The sequence below is a fragment of the Lagopus leucura genome, unplaced genomic scaffold (genome assembly GCF_019238085.1).
Source record: "Lagopus leucura isolate 7727_CA_CO unplaced genomic scaffold, USGS_WTPT01 Super-Scaffold_73, whole genome shotgun sequence".
Taxonomy (NCBI): domain Eukaryota; kingdom Metazoa; phylum Chordata; class Aves; order Galliformes; family Phasianidae; genus Lagopus; species Lagopus leucura.
This window is the reverse complement of record NW_024962252.1, coordinates 16,471,516-16,489,616: the sequence shown is the minus strand read 5'-3', so window position 1 is coordinate 16,489,616 and position 18,101 is coordinate 16,471,516. Positions and strand designations below refer to the sequence as shown.

The 18,101-nt window shown below is 38.0% G+C and overlaps 1 protein-coding gene across 9 annotated transcripts in view; it reads right to left on the bottom strand.

Annotated features, from left to right (window-relative positions):
• The window catches only part of LOC122194359 (muscular LMNA interacting protein), a 65,116-nt gene extending 49,053 nt beyond the window's left edge, over positions 1 to 16,063 (bottom strand). For 2 of the 9 annotated variants that reach the window (XR_006183121.1, XM_042895360.1), the window contains exons 1-3: positions 9,096 to 9,210; positions 7,493 to 7,651; positions 5,417 to 5,785 (exon numbers count right to left, since the gene is read on the bottom strand). Coding sequence is in view for 7 of the 9 variants with exons in the window: in XM_042895360.1 (XP_042751294.1) it covers positions 5,417 to 5,785; positions 7,493 to 7,651; positions 9,096 to 9,161 (594 nt within the window). In the remaining 2 variants the exon portion in view is untranslated. Of the gene's footprint in view, positions 1 to 5,416; positions 5,786 to 7,492; positions 7,652 to 9,095; positions 9,213 to 15,966 lie in introns of those variants that run through there. The other 7 variants (XM_042895365.1, XM_042895366.1, XM_042895362.1 and 4 more) reach the window with 5 other exon arrangements.
• Positions 16,064 to 18,101: the final 2,038 nt, after the last annotated feature.

Here is an 18,101-nt window from a genome sequence, read left to right as displayed (position 1 = left end):
ACTTTTTAAGTAAAACCCAAGGCAGTTGTGCCAGTGATGTCAAGAACCATGTGATGCAAATCTTGTGTAATCATAACTGAAAGTGAGAACGTTGTAATATTGCCTGATCTCACTATACCAGTTCCATGGAAAGTAATCTCTTTGCAGATGAGATTCAACTCAAGTATTCACTCATTAAACAACATCTTTTGCAGTACTGTGATATCAGAATGAGAAATTTGTTCAGAACAACCTAAATCAGAGCATCCAGTTTGTCTCTCACTCTTCTGATCTTTCATAGATCATATAATAGTCCTTATCCCCTTATCCACAGCCTTATAATGCACTAATAAAACAGTAATGAGCTGTTCTATGAATGCCTTTTTTCTTAGGTCTCTTCTAATTAGGATTTGTCAAAACTAGTTAGCGCACACAAGTATCTTATCAATGTTTTATACAGTTCTATGCTCTTAAAGAAAGAAATTCTCTCAAAATCCTCCAAGTTATTATGATATTAAAATTAAAAACTGGGGTATATAATATTCGAAGTAAACATATCAGTGTGAAATAGTGAACAAAGTCAACTGTAAATCCAAAAAGCTACAAATTATCACCTAACTTTTGACTGAGGAGTTTTAAAGTAGAGAAATTGAATCTAATACCTAAGAACTTCATCTAAACAAAAAAAAAAAGTCTATGTATTTATTTGATAACTGAAAACAGTATGCAATTCTGTAAGACAGTTATACCAGGTTCTACATACATGGATTCCATGTGGCTTTGGCTCATCTTTTTAATTCCAATTTTTAATAGAAACATCTTCCCATTAAGAAATAGAAATTAATATAGCTTGATGTCATGCAGTATTGATACATCACAAAACAAAAAATAACTATAAAACATAATTTTTAAGAGAGCTGGTGTGACAGCAAAGCCAGATACAAAGGCCTTTGCTGGCTAAACGGTACCTGAAATGATAAATGTGGGATAAATAAGCCTAGTAGAATCCTGCTAGCCTATATGACTAAAAATATGTGAGCGTTTCCCACTAGACAACTGCATGCAAATAGCAAAACCTGTTACTGAAGACATTCTCTATATCAGACACCCCCAGATATGTTTTCATTTATAGTAATAAAAGCTAATTGTTGGAGTGCCTTTATGTAATCACAGAATCACAGAATGGCAGGGGTTGGAAAAGACCTCAAGAGATCATCAAGTCCAACCTCCCTGCTAAAGCAGGTAGCCTACAGCAGGTCACACAGATAGGTGTCCAGACAGGTCTTGAATATCTCCCGAGGAGACTCCACAATCTCTCTGGGCAACCAGGGCTCTATCACCCTTCCTGTAAAGAAGTTCTTCCTCTTGTTAGTATGGGAAGTCCTATGTTCATGTTTTAGGCCATTGCTCCTTATCCAATCGCTACACACCACAGAGAGGAGCCTGGCCTCATCCATTTGCCTCTCACTTCCCTTCAGATATTCATAAATATTTATCAGATCCACAATCTGATAATTGTGATTTACAACCACACTAACTTCCCGAGTGCTAAGGTGTCTCATTTCAAAATGGAAACCTTATTTATGCAGTGTAAATATTATGATATAAAAATGAATATCTGTGATACCATTGTACTGTATTCTTGATTGAGAAACTGTGACAACTGCTGAAAAAGCTACTAATAAAGAATAGGAAAAAAATGCTGGAGATTTGTAAAATAATTTACTAATATTTAAAATTATGAAAAAATAATAGTAAATATGTAATCAAACAAAACTATTTAACACCATAAAAAACAGCATAGTCATACAACTGTTAATTTTGAGAAGCCTGCTGAATTTAATAATGAATGCTGGCAGATTATTACAAAAACAAGGATGAAGAATGAAATCCCTATATTTCAAAATGGAATAGATAAATTTCCCTTACAAAGACACTGGATTAAAAGAAAATGAGGAATGAATATGAGACTCTCTAATGAAAGCAGGATGTGCAATGACTTCTAATTAGATAAAACTTGGTAAGAAAGATTTATAAGCAGTTAGGAAAATGTTCGTGGTAGCAGATCATAAATTTGCTCCTAAAAGTACAATAAAAAGATTTTTGCTGTAGTCTTCTTCCAGTTTGAACACTGACCACATAGGTGGTCAGCCAGCACCAGTATTGAGCCAATTGAACCACGATTCAAGTCTTCTGAAAAGATTCTGCTATTGTATTATAATGTTAGATACACATATAGATGATCACACTCTCATTTCAGAGTCAGAGAAGCAAATCAAAAATGTTTAGAAGTGACCTAACAAGGCCTGTTTGCTGGAGCTCCCTCAGCTTCCACTCACATGCATCCCAGCTGCCTCATCAACTTTGTGCTGTATTCCCATCACTTCCTCCACACCTCTCTTGAATCAGGGGATGGAGGGTTGCTAAACTGGGCATGATCTTACAAATGCAACATCAGTACTGTCACAAATGAGATATAACTTCCTTTGATCAAGGGATTTGTTTTCATTCAGGTTACTTTGGTATGAATGGATGAAGGAACTTGAAGAATATTTTTATGCCACATACATAAATACCCCAGAAATATCAGACAGGTCTCAATCTTAGTATAGAGCCTTTCCCAGAGGAATTTCAGTACATTTGAAATTGCAGAACTGAGCTATGTTTTTTTTAACAATTTTTTTCTGATGAGATCACAATTTTTTGGAAAGGAAATCCTGCAAAAAAATATAATTACTGATAATCAGCAAAGCCCCAAGAGATGTGCTGATGAAATCAGAAAAGAAAAGAACATGACAAACTGAAAGCCCAAAAGGTTAAAGTTACATCTGAGAATGTGGCTCCATCTAGATCTGATATTAGATAGTCATGCTTTGATCTCACTAGAATTTGATCATGAATAAGAATATATGTGGCATTTCCCCACCTCAGCCTGCAACGTGAGAGCCAGAAAGAGAGAGGGAAACACTGGAGACTGTAGAAAACCTAGCACAACATCTAGAGACAGCATAGTAAAATGAAGTGTGACCTGAGATTCACTTAACACAGATGCCATTCAGAACTGTCCCAGCAAGGAAGGTAGTTTCTTCCTGGTGACGGCAGAAGTTTATACAGCTTTCAACAGATTCATCTGGAAAAGCCAAACCAGATGACATGCACTGGTCAGAGTGCCAAGTGACTTTGACAGGATAAAGAAATGTTTTGGCGATTGATCCCTTTTAGTGAGCTGAGAAATTTCTGTGATCTGGTCTAGAGTCCCACTAAGGGAGCAGCCACATCCCCCTCACCCTAAAGGGCACATCTCAAGGAAAAGAGCCAATCTGATTCTCTGGTGCATGCCTAGCCTCTCTTTGACAAATATATATACATTTATAAATAGTAAACAATAAAGAAAATGTCCCAAATATGACCAGAATCACTTCATATATTTGTATAGATATACACACATGCATAAATATTTTAATGCTGAATGTATTTTTCACCCTTTAAATACGGCACAGCATTTTCCAGCATTAGTCATGCCTGTTAAGCCAGAACAACAGAAGATCAGAAGATGCTTTTTTTTTTTTTTTTTTTTATGTCCTGATTTTTTCTTTCTTATAATGAATTCAGAAATTAATGAAGCTGTAGAGGCCCTCTGGTTCAAACTAAAACTCTGTACAATACAATGGTCTTCAGTGCTGATCCCTACTTTTTTCCTTCTGACAGAAAACTGATCATTAAGCCTAGTTATGCTTTTAAATGAACCTAACATTGTAAGTAAGAACTCTTAAGTGAGACATGATCTTGGCTTCAAAATCCTAGAACCGAACAGGCAGCCTGTTTGGAGAACTTTTGGGATAGGAAATCTACTCACAGATAAACAATTTAGCTATTAAATCTTTTCCTACTTTTGCTTCATTTCTGAGCTGATGGTGTTTCATGAGAGAGTAAACCAGCAAGAGTGATGCCGAGAGCTGAAGAAAAATGGTCAGTGCTAGAAGTTTGTTTTTTTTTTTTTTTTAATAAAAAGATCTTCCTCCTATGAAAAGAAACAATTAGAGATGTTGAGAAAATAAAGACCAAGGAAGTACTTAAAGTCTTGAAAACATATTACTTAACAGTAATGAAGAAATACACTCTACCCATATTATGCCCTATGTCTCCTCACGTTCAGGTGAATAGTTAGAAGAGTTAAGTTTCAGTTCCTCATTCTGTGCAATCTGTTTTCTGTTAATTTACCAAGCACATCCATGTTTTCTTGTCAAGTCATCAAAAATGTAACAGTTACAGCCTATGTATTTTTCTGCAGTCAAACAAAAAAACAGTTCTTATAGAAGATGCATACTTAAAAATGCTTAAGTAAATTCATGTTTCCCTAGGACCATCATTCTCTTACAAGCTGTCTGCCCTGCACAGATTTACCTCTGCATTCATTCCTGCCATGGTAAAATTCACTGAGAGTTTCCAGGAAAAAATTAGTACTTCATAATGCTATGAAGCTCAAAACAAGAGTGGATTTCTTATTCATAATTTTCTCCATCGAAAATCAACACTGAATTGGATGAAAAAACAAAATAAAACAAAACAGAGTGGTGCAAGTTTTTAATATATGATAGGAAGTCTTATTCCTTTTCAGAGTCAAAGTAGCCAGTACTTTCTCTTTAAAGTACTGACGAAGAATTGCACTTTCAATTGATGGAAACCAGTTGGGGTCAAAGGAAATGTCTGAACATTTCTATATGAGAAGGATGTTGCTATTTTGCTAAAGGGTAAGTTTTACAACGGCATATACACCCTTTCAAACTATCAGTGCCCTTTCTATGGTGAGACACATTAAATTTTCATGCAGTAAATCATATTCATGCATTTTGAAAATGAAATATATGTGTCCTATGAAGATGAACATAAAACAGACCTTTCAACTAAATTAGTTCTTGACACCTGTGCAAACTCAGTGCTAACTAACAATTAGAATAATATGATTTTTGTAGACTTTTTCTCTAGAATAAAGATCTGTAGCAGGCGCTGAGAAATAATAGGCCTAAGAAGTCAGATACTAATAATTCAAATGATCTACAGGCTCCATTGATTTCAATGATTTTAGCCAATTTAGTCTACCTAGGAATATAACACCATCTGATTAACTGGCTGTCATGATGTGCTGCTCTTAAAGGAAAGAAAGGAAAGAATAATAGAGATGCATTACTTGCTCCATTTATCTACCAGGGCTACAGGGAGAGGCAATAAGTCAAAAGGGCAGGGACAGATCTTTAGAATACAAACATTGCAGAAATGGCTAGCAAAAGCACTAATTGAAGAATAAATTGGCCAAGCTGTTTTACAAAGAAACACAGGGTCTGTGTCCTGAAAGGTTTGAAAGCAAAGTTTAGTTCAAGAGGTTAATAGGTTTAATAATAGTTTAATAATAATAAATAATAATCATTTAATAGGTTACCTGCTGGTTTTGCTGATCAGCAGTGCTGTGGGAAAGTGTAGCACTTGGAAGATGCCTATCGCTGGGAGGCTTCCTTGACTCCATGCCAGGAGAGACATGGGACGTAGCCAGCAGCTGGGCACTGATGGGCCCATAGCCATTGGAGGACCTCTGGGCATTGACAGAGGCAGCGCCTGCTTCATCCTCGTCGCCGGAGTCCGTAATCAGGATAAACTCAGCCTTAAAAAGATCATTCTCCTGCATTTCTCCTCTGCTTGAGTAAGATACCAGGGACTGGAGAACAGTTTGGGTGCTGTTTGGAGAGATGGCAGGCACACAGTCTTGCTGGACTCCACTGTTTAAGGACAGCTCATCAGAGACTACCTTAGCCTACAAGAGATACAAGGGAAAAGATCTCAGTTAGCCATCTTATATTTGTGTTCTTCAAGAGAAGAACTTTGGGCTGACATGGTGGTTGGCACTACCCTACCAGAAGTGCAGAAGGTGAATGAAGAATTCGGGCTTGATATGAGCAGAATCCAGCCAGCCTGCTTCTTCCCAGGCGGCATCCAGCCAGTTCCTAATGCTGTAGGTGATGCCTCCCTGTTACACAAGGAGCAATGGTATACTCAAAGCAGAATGGGAGCCCAAGCCTGGTGCTGCGATTTGGGGGGAACTAGAAAAGAGGATGAAATCAAGCCAAACGAGTTGTCAGATTGACAACTCAGACACAATGGGAAGGCACAGTGACCGTGGGATCCATGGGAGCAGACAATAGTCCTCACAGGAGTCTGGCAGATAAATCTGGGACAAAACCTATACATATTAATGAAGAAACAAAGGCCTTCAAGCCAAGGCATTCTCTGAAAAGGGCAGACAGATAGTTTGAGGTCAGAGAGCTTTACCGTGTGCTTAAGCATCTCAACACAGACCACAATTGTTCTTCCTACTTACACTTCCAGTATGTGACTTCTCAAGTAAGCACTGAATGAGAACAGGAATAGCTGGAGATATGATATGCAAATCACCAAATCAGTATGGCAACTGCCATGGTAAACCATATTAGTCTTGGAGGAGTCGTGAAATAAAAATAATGTGTAATGCAAGAGAAAACCTGTAGATGGGGCTCATACTTGAATCCTGCTTGAGGAATGTAGTAACAAGGTTCCACTGAAAGCTGCAGGAGCCCTGTGAGTTCTTCAAAAAAATGTACTGAAAAGTACAATAAATTATTACAGTCGTGAGTTTGGAGGTGTTTTTGCTTGTTTGTTGGCATCAATCCTGATGGCTGGAAACATATATGATAATTTAAACACCTTGAGGACAATATTTCAGTGTATGTCTCTTCAAGAATGCCTGTTCTCAGTCTACATCTGACTCTTTTTCAGTTATAAAAGTTTCTGAAAGAGCTAGAGTGTAGTCAGGTCAGAGGAGTATGAACTCTTGTAAAAAGTTTATTAAGAGGAAGAGCACCAAGAACTGCAGGTCCAGAAGCGTCCCAGGGGAGGAGCAACAACAGCAAAATCACCCCAAAGCGTGAGCAGGAAAGGAGATGTGAATCCTGTTTTGAAGCAGGAAAGGAATAAAACAGACACTGTGGACGGAATAATGGCTGTTGGCTGCCCTGTCATAGAAAATCACTGGGACAAGCTTTCAAAAACAAGAAAGCAAGTTTTCATTTCAACTAATGCATTCCTACACAGCTATGTAGAAAAGTGCCACCTTATCTGGAAGCCAAAGCACTAGCATTTGCTGAAATGTGACCATCTCTTGGTGGATTCCCATGTAATAGCATGCCTCACACACTGCCCTTGCTTCTATCTTCAATCTATCAAGAAGGAATCCCAGTGCCTCTGCCAAGAATATATCCTTGCACAACCAACAGAGTTTCCTTCCTGGTATGCACTCAACAACAAAAATAGGCTGTTGAGTAGACATGTCTCGTACGATGATTCTGCACCTCTGGTAGACTTAGTAATTATAACCAAATACTAGCCAAGACATAGTTCAAGGCAAAATGCTTCAGTACAGGGATGCCAGAACAACATTTTACATCTCTTTGGAAGAGTGGAAAAACAAGCACGAGCAAAATTCTACCTTATTTACAATTTGTTGATTGCTCAGATCTTTTGGCTCCTCTGGAATTGTCACAAGGAATTTAGAGACATCTACAACCTCAAAATGAGTGGGAAGTTGTCCAATGGATGGCACAAATGTGAACGTCAGTGGTTTGGCTTCAGATTCTTGAGACGTGACCTGCAAAACACATAATTAATTCAATATTGTTGTCTACATTTGTCTAGATTTTTTCAATCAAAGCTGAAATAACATATAGTGGTCCTGTGAGTTACTTCACCAATAAAACATACAAGTCTATTATTAACTATCCTTGTCAGTAGATTATTCATCAATCAATGCATTTGAGATCTTTTTTTCCATGAACAAAGTATTGTCTTGATTATATCCATCAGCATCCTATACATTCTCATGGTGTTGCACAGAAGACAGGAGAATTGTTCAATAATTTCCATTTTCCATACCAGAAACAGAAAACCATATTCAAGTCACATTAAGGCTGCTTTGTGCAATTCCATTTTAGTCGAATGAAAATTTCACTGTATTTGGGCATCATACAGCCCCTAGAGTATTTGCTTAACAGCTTAGAACAAATTGGAAAAGCCTTTACTAAAACAAGAAGAAAAAAAAACCAACCACATTTTCATGGTAATTCTGATCAACATGTGGGATGGATTCTGTTTCAGGGGAAGCATTTCTCCAATATTCTTTATGCCACTTGGCCATGTACACTGAGTAATTGCTTGTCATTCTTCTCATCTCTTCCTCCTCATACTACATTCTCACTAAGACCCTGTACATAGGGCCCTTTACATGAATGCACTGAAAGGGAAGGTGATTTCATCCAAATGTTTGATTTTATCACAGTGCTTCCCAGCCATATCCCCTCTCCTGGAGAGACTGGACAGGAAAAGAAGTCCAGGCAGTGAGGAAACAATTATTTTCTTTGCCAAATATTAGGCTGTAGAACTGCAAAGGTTTCACAAGGAAAACATAGGAAAGTACAACACAGCCCCAATTACTAAATTAGATTCTGTGATTTTCCCACTACTTGTTGGTGCAGAAAATCTCTCTGATTCAAAACTATGGAATTACAGATTGTTTTTTGTCTTGTTTTAACTTCTGATTCAAAGCCTATGGAAGTTAATTGCTCTTTCAAGGATCTGTAATATGAAGAGTCTTGAACTATACTGAGTCATTCAGGGGAAAAAAAAACAAAAAACAAACAAAAAAAAAAAAAAACAGGGCTATTTCTTTGACAGTTTTGGTTTGTTTTTTTTTTTACTTGTTTGTTTAAAATGAAACAAATTTGAAAGCTATGGCTCTCATTATGCAGCCTTGCAATTTCTGTCTATAAGTAAATAACAATTATGGAACACAGTGGAATTATGGAATGCATTCACATGACTGAGCCTTGTGGATGGAACATTAAAAATGATAAATACAGATTTCCTTTTATTTGTTTGTTTAAATTAAGCAAAATTTTGTTATTGTCTCTAACAGCTATCTCCTGGAGGAATCATGCAAAACAAAGGCAGGTTATTTATACCAATTACCATTTTTTGTACAATTAGAAGAATTCAGTTCTCTGAGCAACTTCCAGAACAAATTTTTATGTACTCACCCTTAATTCAGAAAGAATAAGTTGCTTTGATGCTTGAAAGGAAAAGTCTGAATAAAAGGCAGCCATCTTACTTCTGAAATTGGGTTTTATATTCGCTCATGCCAGCAAGTCACATTATGCTGCAAACTTGCACCCACACAGGGGGGTGCACAGAGACAGGATAGTCTCCTACTTTCCTCCTTTCCCCTCCACACAGGTGGTCAAGGAGCATCTAAATTAGTATGCAAAAGGGCAACTCCTAAATGCTTCTCCACAGCACCTGAAGCTCTGGATGTTATTTACACAAGGGAAAAACGGTGTAAGTCTTTCTTTCTCTCAGTAGCTAAGGTATGCTCTTTACAAACCAGTGAAAAAATTTTAAATAGGAATATTTGGCACATCAAATGCCTAGTCCTTGCTCCCAGTACAAGTCAGAGAATATATCAATACTCAAGAACATCCTCTCACTAGTGAGAGCTCGTCCCCATAATGCAGCCGAGGAATGGAGCCTTTACACAACCAAGAAGCAGAATTACCTGCACAAGGGCAGGAATACAAATCATATTAGTATTAGTGGTTTCACTAAAGCTATCCATTACAGTCTTATGCAGCATGTGGGTCTTCACTGAAATTAGCTAGAGATGGCCTTATGCTTTCCAGCAGATATGTAGCTGTCCTTTCATATTCCATCTCTGGTTAGGAAATGCAGGTAGCCTGTCTATCTACTTCTGTGAGTATTTCACCTCTCTACCTCACCCTCTTCTCATGCTTGTTTGATGTTTAACATCAGTTGTTTTGTATATGTGAAGATTCCTGATGGAGAATAATACTTATCACCACAAAATTTTCCTTATAAAGGAAAAAGGAAGAGAAAATGTAGAATGTTTGGATATAGCAAGCCTCCCCCCACACAAACACACACAAAAACAAAAACAAACAAAAAAAATTGCAATTAAGTGCATTGATGTTACCAAAATTCCAGTACTTCATGTCCAGGATAACATCATGAACAAATGTGAACAAAAGGCCAAGTTATAGGGACTCTTCTCTGGAGAAGTCTTTGGGCTGACCTCATTGCAGCCTTCCAGTATCTAAGTACCAAAAGTACCAATCCAGTACCTAAAGGGAGCCTATAAACAGGAGGGGAGTCAACTCTTTACAGGGCTAGATAGTGGCAGGACAAGGGGAAATGTTTTAAGTTGAAGGAGGGAAGATTTCAATTGGATATATCAGGGGGAAGTTCTTTACCAAAAGAGTGGTGAGGTGCTGGAACAGGCTGCCCAAAGAGGTTGTGGATGCCCCACCCCTGGAGATGTTCAAGGCCAGGTTGGATGGGGCCCTGGGCAGCCTGGTCTGGTATTAAATGTTGAGGCTGATAGTCCTGCCTGCAGCAGGGGGGTTGGAGCTTCATGATCCTTGAGGTCTCTACCAACCCAAGCCATTCTATGCTTCTATGACCCTGACCATTGCATAGTAATGGAAAGATCTTGCCAACACCTCTCCAGAATTCACAGAGCCTAATTCAATTTGTGTCCCATCCTGTCTTTCCAGTTGTGTTATTTTGGTGGAAAAATTAAAGAATACAGGAAGAAAGCCTCACTGTGTTTGGCATAAACATATGAAATCAATCATCAAAATTGTTTGCAAGCTAAAACTAAGATTGGAAAACATATAAATTCATACGTGCAAGCTAGATTTTTTCAACTGAAAGAAGCCATTTAATCTTGGTAGTATTAATATTCCCTTAATATATTTTCTTTTCCCTGGTCATTAGAAGGTATGAACGAAAATGGAATTACTGCATTTCATAAGTTTTAAGCTTTCAGATATGTGGCAGCATGCAGGATTCCTCTATCACCCACAGTGAGTGCTCCTAGCAGGTAAAACTGATCAGGTAGTTTAAGTTGTATCACAGAAACCTTGACAGTGAGTAAATATCACAGTACAGGCCTGAAAACCCATTATTTTCCGTGCGGAAATTAAAAGAGAAAAAAATATTCTTTAAAAATATATTTTAAATGGTTAATTTCATCTTGCTGATTTCAAAAACAAATAAAATACTTATACATTCAAAATTTTAATACTTTTTAATTGGTAATTCTGCAAACTAAAACAAGAGAGAGTTTCTCCATTCTTTTATTTCTACGTTTTCAATAGCTTTCAGCCCTACAGCCTTTATTTTTTGTTTCTATTTCTTACAGAAAAAGAAGGAAAATTAAAAATGGGACAATGTGAAGCAAAAGGAATTCTTACAAGATATTGTGCTGTTTTTTTTTTCCAGATGAAGAAAGAATTTTGCACCTTTATCATATATTCATTTAATTTACTGTATCTCTCTGGTTGATCTATCTTTGATGTACTGAAGGAAATGAAAAGGGTGGACTTACAACACTAAGTTACATCTGTTAGCTACTCCAGAATACAAGTGTGAATAATTGTGAAATAAAATTTTAAAATATGTATTTATGAAATCTTCTTGTAGATTATTGTCCTCTCTTCTGATCCAGTAACAACACCAAAAGAAATTCCATACATTCCCTGCTACTGTAACTACTGTAACCAATACAGTTATGGTGTCACATGCAAGTTAATACCAACGAATTCTCATTTATATTACATAATCAACTTTGGGCACAATGTCATAATTGCCTGGGTTCAGAAGTATGCTTTTATGTAACTTACTTCTTTGAAAAGCATAAATTGCATTCTCATATAAATAACCACTGAATATCCATTAAAGGACTATAGACAGCTGCATAGTATTTTTCCAAGAAGTTCTAAAAGGAGAAAATTGTTTTAGATGGCTTCCATGACTTCATTTGTCATCAGTTTACAAGCAGGTTTGTTGCATAATTAATGTCATCAATTTACAAATGACCTGTGGTAGTAAATTAAATTATATTAATTATTGTTTTCATTACCACAGTATCTACAATCCTTACTTGTAGAACATATTTTTATTGTCTTGGGTACTTTATGAAGACAAATAAATGCTTCTATTTAATTTCTCTCATAACTCTATATGCATTCAGCACACTGCCTGTTTTGTAATTTAAATTGAGGTCCCATTGTCAGTGATTGCTTGCCAGGATTTCCTTCTGGAATACAGATTGCTAAAGTGAAATGGAATATGCTGAATCACATTACCACTTCTTCCACCAATTTGTTAATGTAAGCCATCTCACTAAGAGAAGGACACCCTGAGAAAACCTCACTGCTGAAATATTAAGTACTTTCTTTTGAGGGTGCTTATTTGTTTGAAGGGCAGAAAACATATGTATAAATAATACAAATAAACAACAAATGTGTGCAGTGCGACATAGAAATGTGTTGACTGACATGCTGCTTTGGTCAGAGCACAGATACACATGCCTCAAATTCCTGCTAAATATAGCTCTCTCACACAGGGCACAGCTAAAGCTATGAGCCCAGCTTGGAGAAGGGTCACCCAAAAGCACAGCTTGTTTTATGCAACCCCTGCTTAGACCATTTCCTATGTTCAGACTGAAGTTTGACTGCAGAACACATATCGTCTTGTACTAGAGACCAAGAATAAGGCCAGGCTGCAATGAATGAAATGACTGCTTAATGAGATGTAAGAAACTTCAGCAAATTTCCGTATCTCGACTTACAGCCACTATCGCAGTAACCCAGTAGAGATGAGCTGATTACTGAGTAATATGAGCTGCTGCTTATCTGAAACCTTTTACAAACAGCAGCAGATGATCAACCGAGCACCAGCTTCGTATCTGTGAAACTTCAGGGGAAAAGCTAAATCCAGTCCAGAAGTCCAGGGTGAAATTTCAGATCTGCTGAAGTTTGTGCCAGAATTCCCACTGACAGCTGTGTCTGGGAAGTTCCCCACACCGTACCCCGGCCCTGTTACATGTTCATTGTATCACCTTGAACAAAGCACTTTGCTTCTCTCAATAGAGCAGCATGCACTAATACTCACGTGCAGATGAATATCTTTTGAAAATTAATGTCTGTAAAGCACTAGAAAGAGCAAATGACTAATAGAATAAAATTGTCATCTATTATTCAAAATGCAAGAGTTCATTCAGCTGAAATGTTTCTTTTCCATAATAATTCTAATTAGCTCTTCAGCCTGACAGACTTTATACAACTATAATTACATTTTCATACTGGTCTACACAGATGCAGCTGGGCAAAGTGAAAAGTAAGTAAAGATAACCTTTAATTTTCTCCATTGCAAAGGGGGACTAACATCACTTGCCTGTTACATGTAATTGATTTAATTAAATGCAGTTTGACTAAACACTCACCAAACATTGGCTCCTGAGACAACCTGAATCTACCAGTTATATTTCAGGTAGCATCCTGAAAGCGCTTACTTGCTCCAATCTCCTAAAACTGCTTAGAAGCAACATCTTCCAAGCTAAAAACACCTCTGTTGTATCACCCCAAAATACTGTAGTCCCTCACTTATACACAAACCTGCAGGAAGGCAGGCAGGCAGGCACACACTCAGCTTCCATCCAGTTACCTCCTCAGCATGTTCTCACTGTCCTCTTCTGTGTGTCCTGCATTCATTTCAACACATAGATCAGTCAGAAAGGACCCATGCATGTCTCATTTTGCACAGATTTTTTACAATGTGGCCAGGCTTGCCATCTGGTCTTGCACAGAAGGCACTCAAGAACTAACAAAAGCAGACAGGAAAAGATTAAAAGCTGATTGTAAAAGAAAATTTTAAAAACCTACTGCTATCTAGCCCACAGATAGCCTATCAAATACCTTAGCAGTCAAAACACTCATGGAGAAATGGGAGACACAGCCCAAAGAGGCTGTGGATGCCTCATCCCTGCAGGTATTCAAGGCCAGGTAGGATGGGGCCCTCAGCAGACTGATCTAGTGCTTGGTCTGGTGGTCAGCAACCCTGCCCGCAACAGAGGGGTTGAAACTAGATGATCTTTGAGGTTCCTTCCAACCCGAGCCATTCTATGATTATGTGATAACTTCGATTACATAATTCCTCTTACTTTCTTATCTGGAAAGCCACACCTAAAAAGTGTAGTTTTCAAATCAAGCATTGGGAATAGAAAGAAATCCCTGTTTATGTCTGAGCAAAGCAATTGGTCTTGGTAGATGATGCTAACAATGCACTTGTGTTCCACAGTAGCATGCATCAGCCACTTGCTCTTCATCTTCTAGAGATGTCTGAGCAGCTGACAGTTGCAGGAATTTCAGCCTTAGTTGTCTGTGCCTACAAATGCAGTGAGAGTTCCCCACCATCCCAGTCCATCTTACTGTCACCAGCACAGGAGAATCCAGCCCAGAGGAGCCCACTTGGTGCTGCCAACACAACTGACCTTACAGATATTTGTTGCAGAGCAGCTTCGTTAACAAACCGGCAATGTTATCTTAAGAAATATATTTTGAAAGCAGGTGGTTCCCTCTGTGACATCAGTCTCTATGTAGATCCCTGCAAGTCTTCTAGTGGACCATTATCTTTGTATGACGAATTATTCAGTGATTCAAAAAAAAAAAAAAAAAAAAAAAAAAAAAAAAAAAAAAAGTATGTATGCTAATAAAACAGGTGTTATGTTTCCAGAAAATCATAGCTTGAAGGCTGTTGAAGAAAAAATGGGATTTTAATACAGATCTCCAAAAGTACAAGCATGAGGTAATAGCAGAAGGCCTGAAAGTGTGAGTACAGAATAAGGGCCCCAGGGCTACAAGCACAAACTATTAGTAATAAATTATTGCTCACTACAGGAATGCAACCTTCTGTTTTGCTATTGAGGATAAAAAGGAAACAGAAACAGAACCCAGTGTATGTAAAATATATTGGATATGGTAAAGTTTGTATGTAACACACAATTTGCTGGCTAATGGAGAAAAATAAATGACCTCTTAGAAAACGTATCAAAATAACTCAAAGTGTTCTAAAAGCACAGAAGAAGTCAATGTCACTGTTAACATCGTGCACTTCTCTTTAAACAACTGGATACCCAGACAGGAAAAACAAAAGGGATAGAAATGCAAAAATTGGTATAGGTCCATTTTAACTTTATTGGGAATGATTCATAGCAATTAGATCATTTGAACTTTAATTGTAGTTATCATTGTAACTGGACTAGTAACTGTCATGAAAGCCCTGGGTGCTTGTGAACTAACTTGTGTGTGTTTGTGTGAATGGAATGATGAGGAAGCATTAGCAGAAAAGATTAAACCGAGAAGATGGTAGACATGAAAGGTATTGCTTGGAAGTCCTTCCCAAAATAATAGGTGTGAGGACTAAATGTTGCTTTGGATGAATGAGAATTGAAACATTCAGAATACAGTCAACTCAGCCTGACCAAGGTCACCAGCACATACTTGTCACATCAATAATGGACAGCTTGGGTCACTTTGACCGTATCCCAGAAGGTTATGGCTGCTGGGTGGACAAAGACAGAAGGAGTACGTGTACAGGATAAGAAAGAAGGAGTCCTAAGAGTAACTGTATGACCCCACTTAGGAGAAGCCCATGGCAAAGCAGTACAATTTCACACTTCTGAACAAAGGGTTGCCATCTGGGTCTCTGGCTGGATAGCCTCGAATCACTGTGGGAGTATGGCAGAGACCTTCCTGAGTGGGTAAATGCATCCTATGAATAGCCATCTGCTGCTAATAAGAACAGCTTCATATTATTAATGATAATGGGTAGGCTTATAACGTGTTCTGATAAACACTGCCTGGGATGAGTACCTCCTTAAACTCAACTCTCTGTCATGGAAAATGGAATTAACAACATAATAACTCTGTGATTAGACTGCTAATACTGCAATTAGATTACCTACAAACTCTTACATCTTTATGTCTTCTACCAGACCCTGGAGGCTTGGCAGTAATTTGGGCACAACAGATGAGACTAAGCATTTCCTACCTGTGCAATGTTTCTTTTCATTCCAGAAGATCTGCTTTCCTGCTTTGTTTAGAACAACTGAAAGACTGGTACTCCCTCATTTCAGTAGCTGAATTTTGCAGGTGTTCATCAAATGGCTCCAGGTTAGAAGTTGTCTGTGAAGCCCCCCTGGACCCTGATGAAGATGTGCTGGATGAAGATCTCAGTGCTTCACTCCCAACCTCTTTTAGTAAGACCACTTCAGCAGAATTTTAGAATACACCGCAGCACTGGCAGTCCCACCGACTTCTCCAGTTACTGTTCTATATAAGACACTTCAACACAAATCATCCAACTCTGACGGCAAGAAATGAACAACCAGGGCCCAACAGACTGTAGTCACCTGGTACTGTGGCATTTATCCTAAAAATTTCTCCTCAGATCTGAAGGACTACAGCTTTGGACTCAAACTCATTCTCACTTCAAGCACTTTAAGCAAAGCAAACTGCCTCTTTCCAGGAGATGACACAGGAGAGCTTCAGGCATCAGGAAGTCAGTCTCTACTCAGAGACTTCAGCTGCCTGTGGGTGGTTTGGAAATGCCCATTCTCTCTGCCTGAAAACAACAGCTCCTGTCATTCTCTGTCACCCCAAATACAAACATCCAGCTCCACCTGGATGTTTTCATCCCTCAGAATTTCCTTTTCCTTTTTTTATTCTTTTATTACTTCTGTCTGACCTCAATCTACAGCAGTAATAGTATGTCTAATTTTTGATAGATTTTTTGAGATTTGTTTAAAAAAAAAATCATTTTTGAGAACTGTTAAAACTAAGGGTTTTGTTGTATTCAGGTTTTTTTGAAAGTTAAAGCATTTTGGCCCAGTTGAGTTTAATTAAAAGATATCTTTCAGTGAAAAGATAATTGATCTGATAGGGAAAAGAAAAAATTTGATGTTATTTGCTCCTGGCAGCACAGATTCTATTGAGTTGTCTCCCATGTTCATACTCTGCCATTATTAAAAAACTTTCATTTCCATTTCTTTTAAATCTCTGAAGCATGACATTTTCAATAGATACCTCCTTTTCCAAACCACTACATCTTGTGTCTGAGCATTTATCTTGCTAAGGAGCTATATTTTTGGAGCAGGAATCCAAAGGGTATGATGAAACACACAGAGCTGTACAGCTTAGATTTTCAAAGGCAATGCATCTGGCACCCACATATCAATGACAGAGCACAGCTTTCACATTTTAAAGTTATCTCTGTGATTGATCATGACATACTCTCAAATATGATTTTCAAGATCCGTAAAGCCATCTGGCACCTGGATTTGTCATTTTTTTGATCAATCAGAAAAAAAGGTATGAAAGACAGAAAGAGAGAGAGAGAAAGATGCCTTCATAGACTTCATAAAGTGTTAATTTAAACCTTAGTCTTTATTCACTCTTTTACGACTGGAATGAAGACCTACAGTTTAACTGCTGCCATTCCAGCAGGAAGCAGTGAAAGTCTTATACTACCAGCTAGCCCAAGTAGCTCATCTCCTTTCCAAAAGGAACAGAATTGAATCATAGAATCATCTAGTCTAACCATCAACCCATCACTACCATGCCCTCTAACCATGTCGCTCTGTGCCACATCGACACATTTCTTGGACACCTCCAAGGACAGTGACTGCACCACTTTGCAGGGCAGCCTGTTCAATGCAGCACTACTCTTTCTGAGAAGAAATTTTTCCAAATACCCAAACTGAACCTCCCCTGGTGCTATTTAAGGCCATTACTTCTCGTCGGGTAACAAATAGGTATATACTCACTGATGGTTTACTAAGGATACACAGCATATTTTTAAAAACTCCAGATACTAAATTTTCAGCTTTTTAAGCAATTCATAGGAGGAGGAAGCTGTCATTTTGATCATTAATAAATAGATTGTTTCATATATCATATATAATCAGCTGTAGGCTTTCTGTCAGAGGTCCTACTACCCTCTCAGTCATCTGTGCAAGCGATTTAACAAATAATCAACATGAGCCCTTCTACAAGCATTCTTACCTGCCCTTCACCAATAAGACTCAGTGGGATGATAGTCTGAATGTCTCTTTACCCAGTCTGCCGTCCAAAAAATGTAGAGCACAGTTCAGAGAAAAATAAAACTGAACTTCAAAAAGCAGTGAA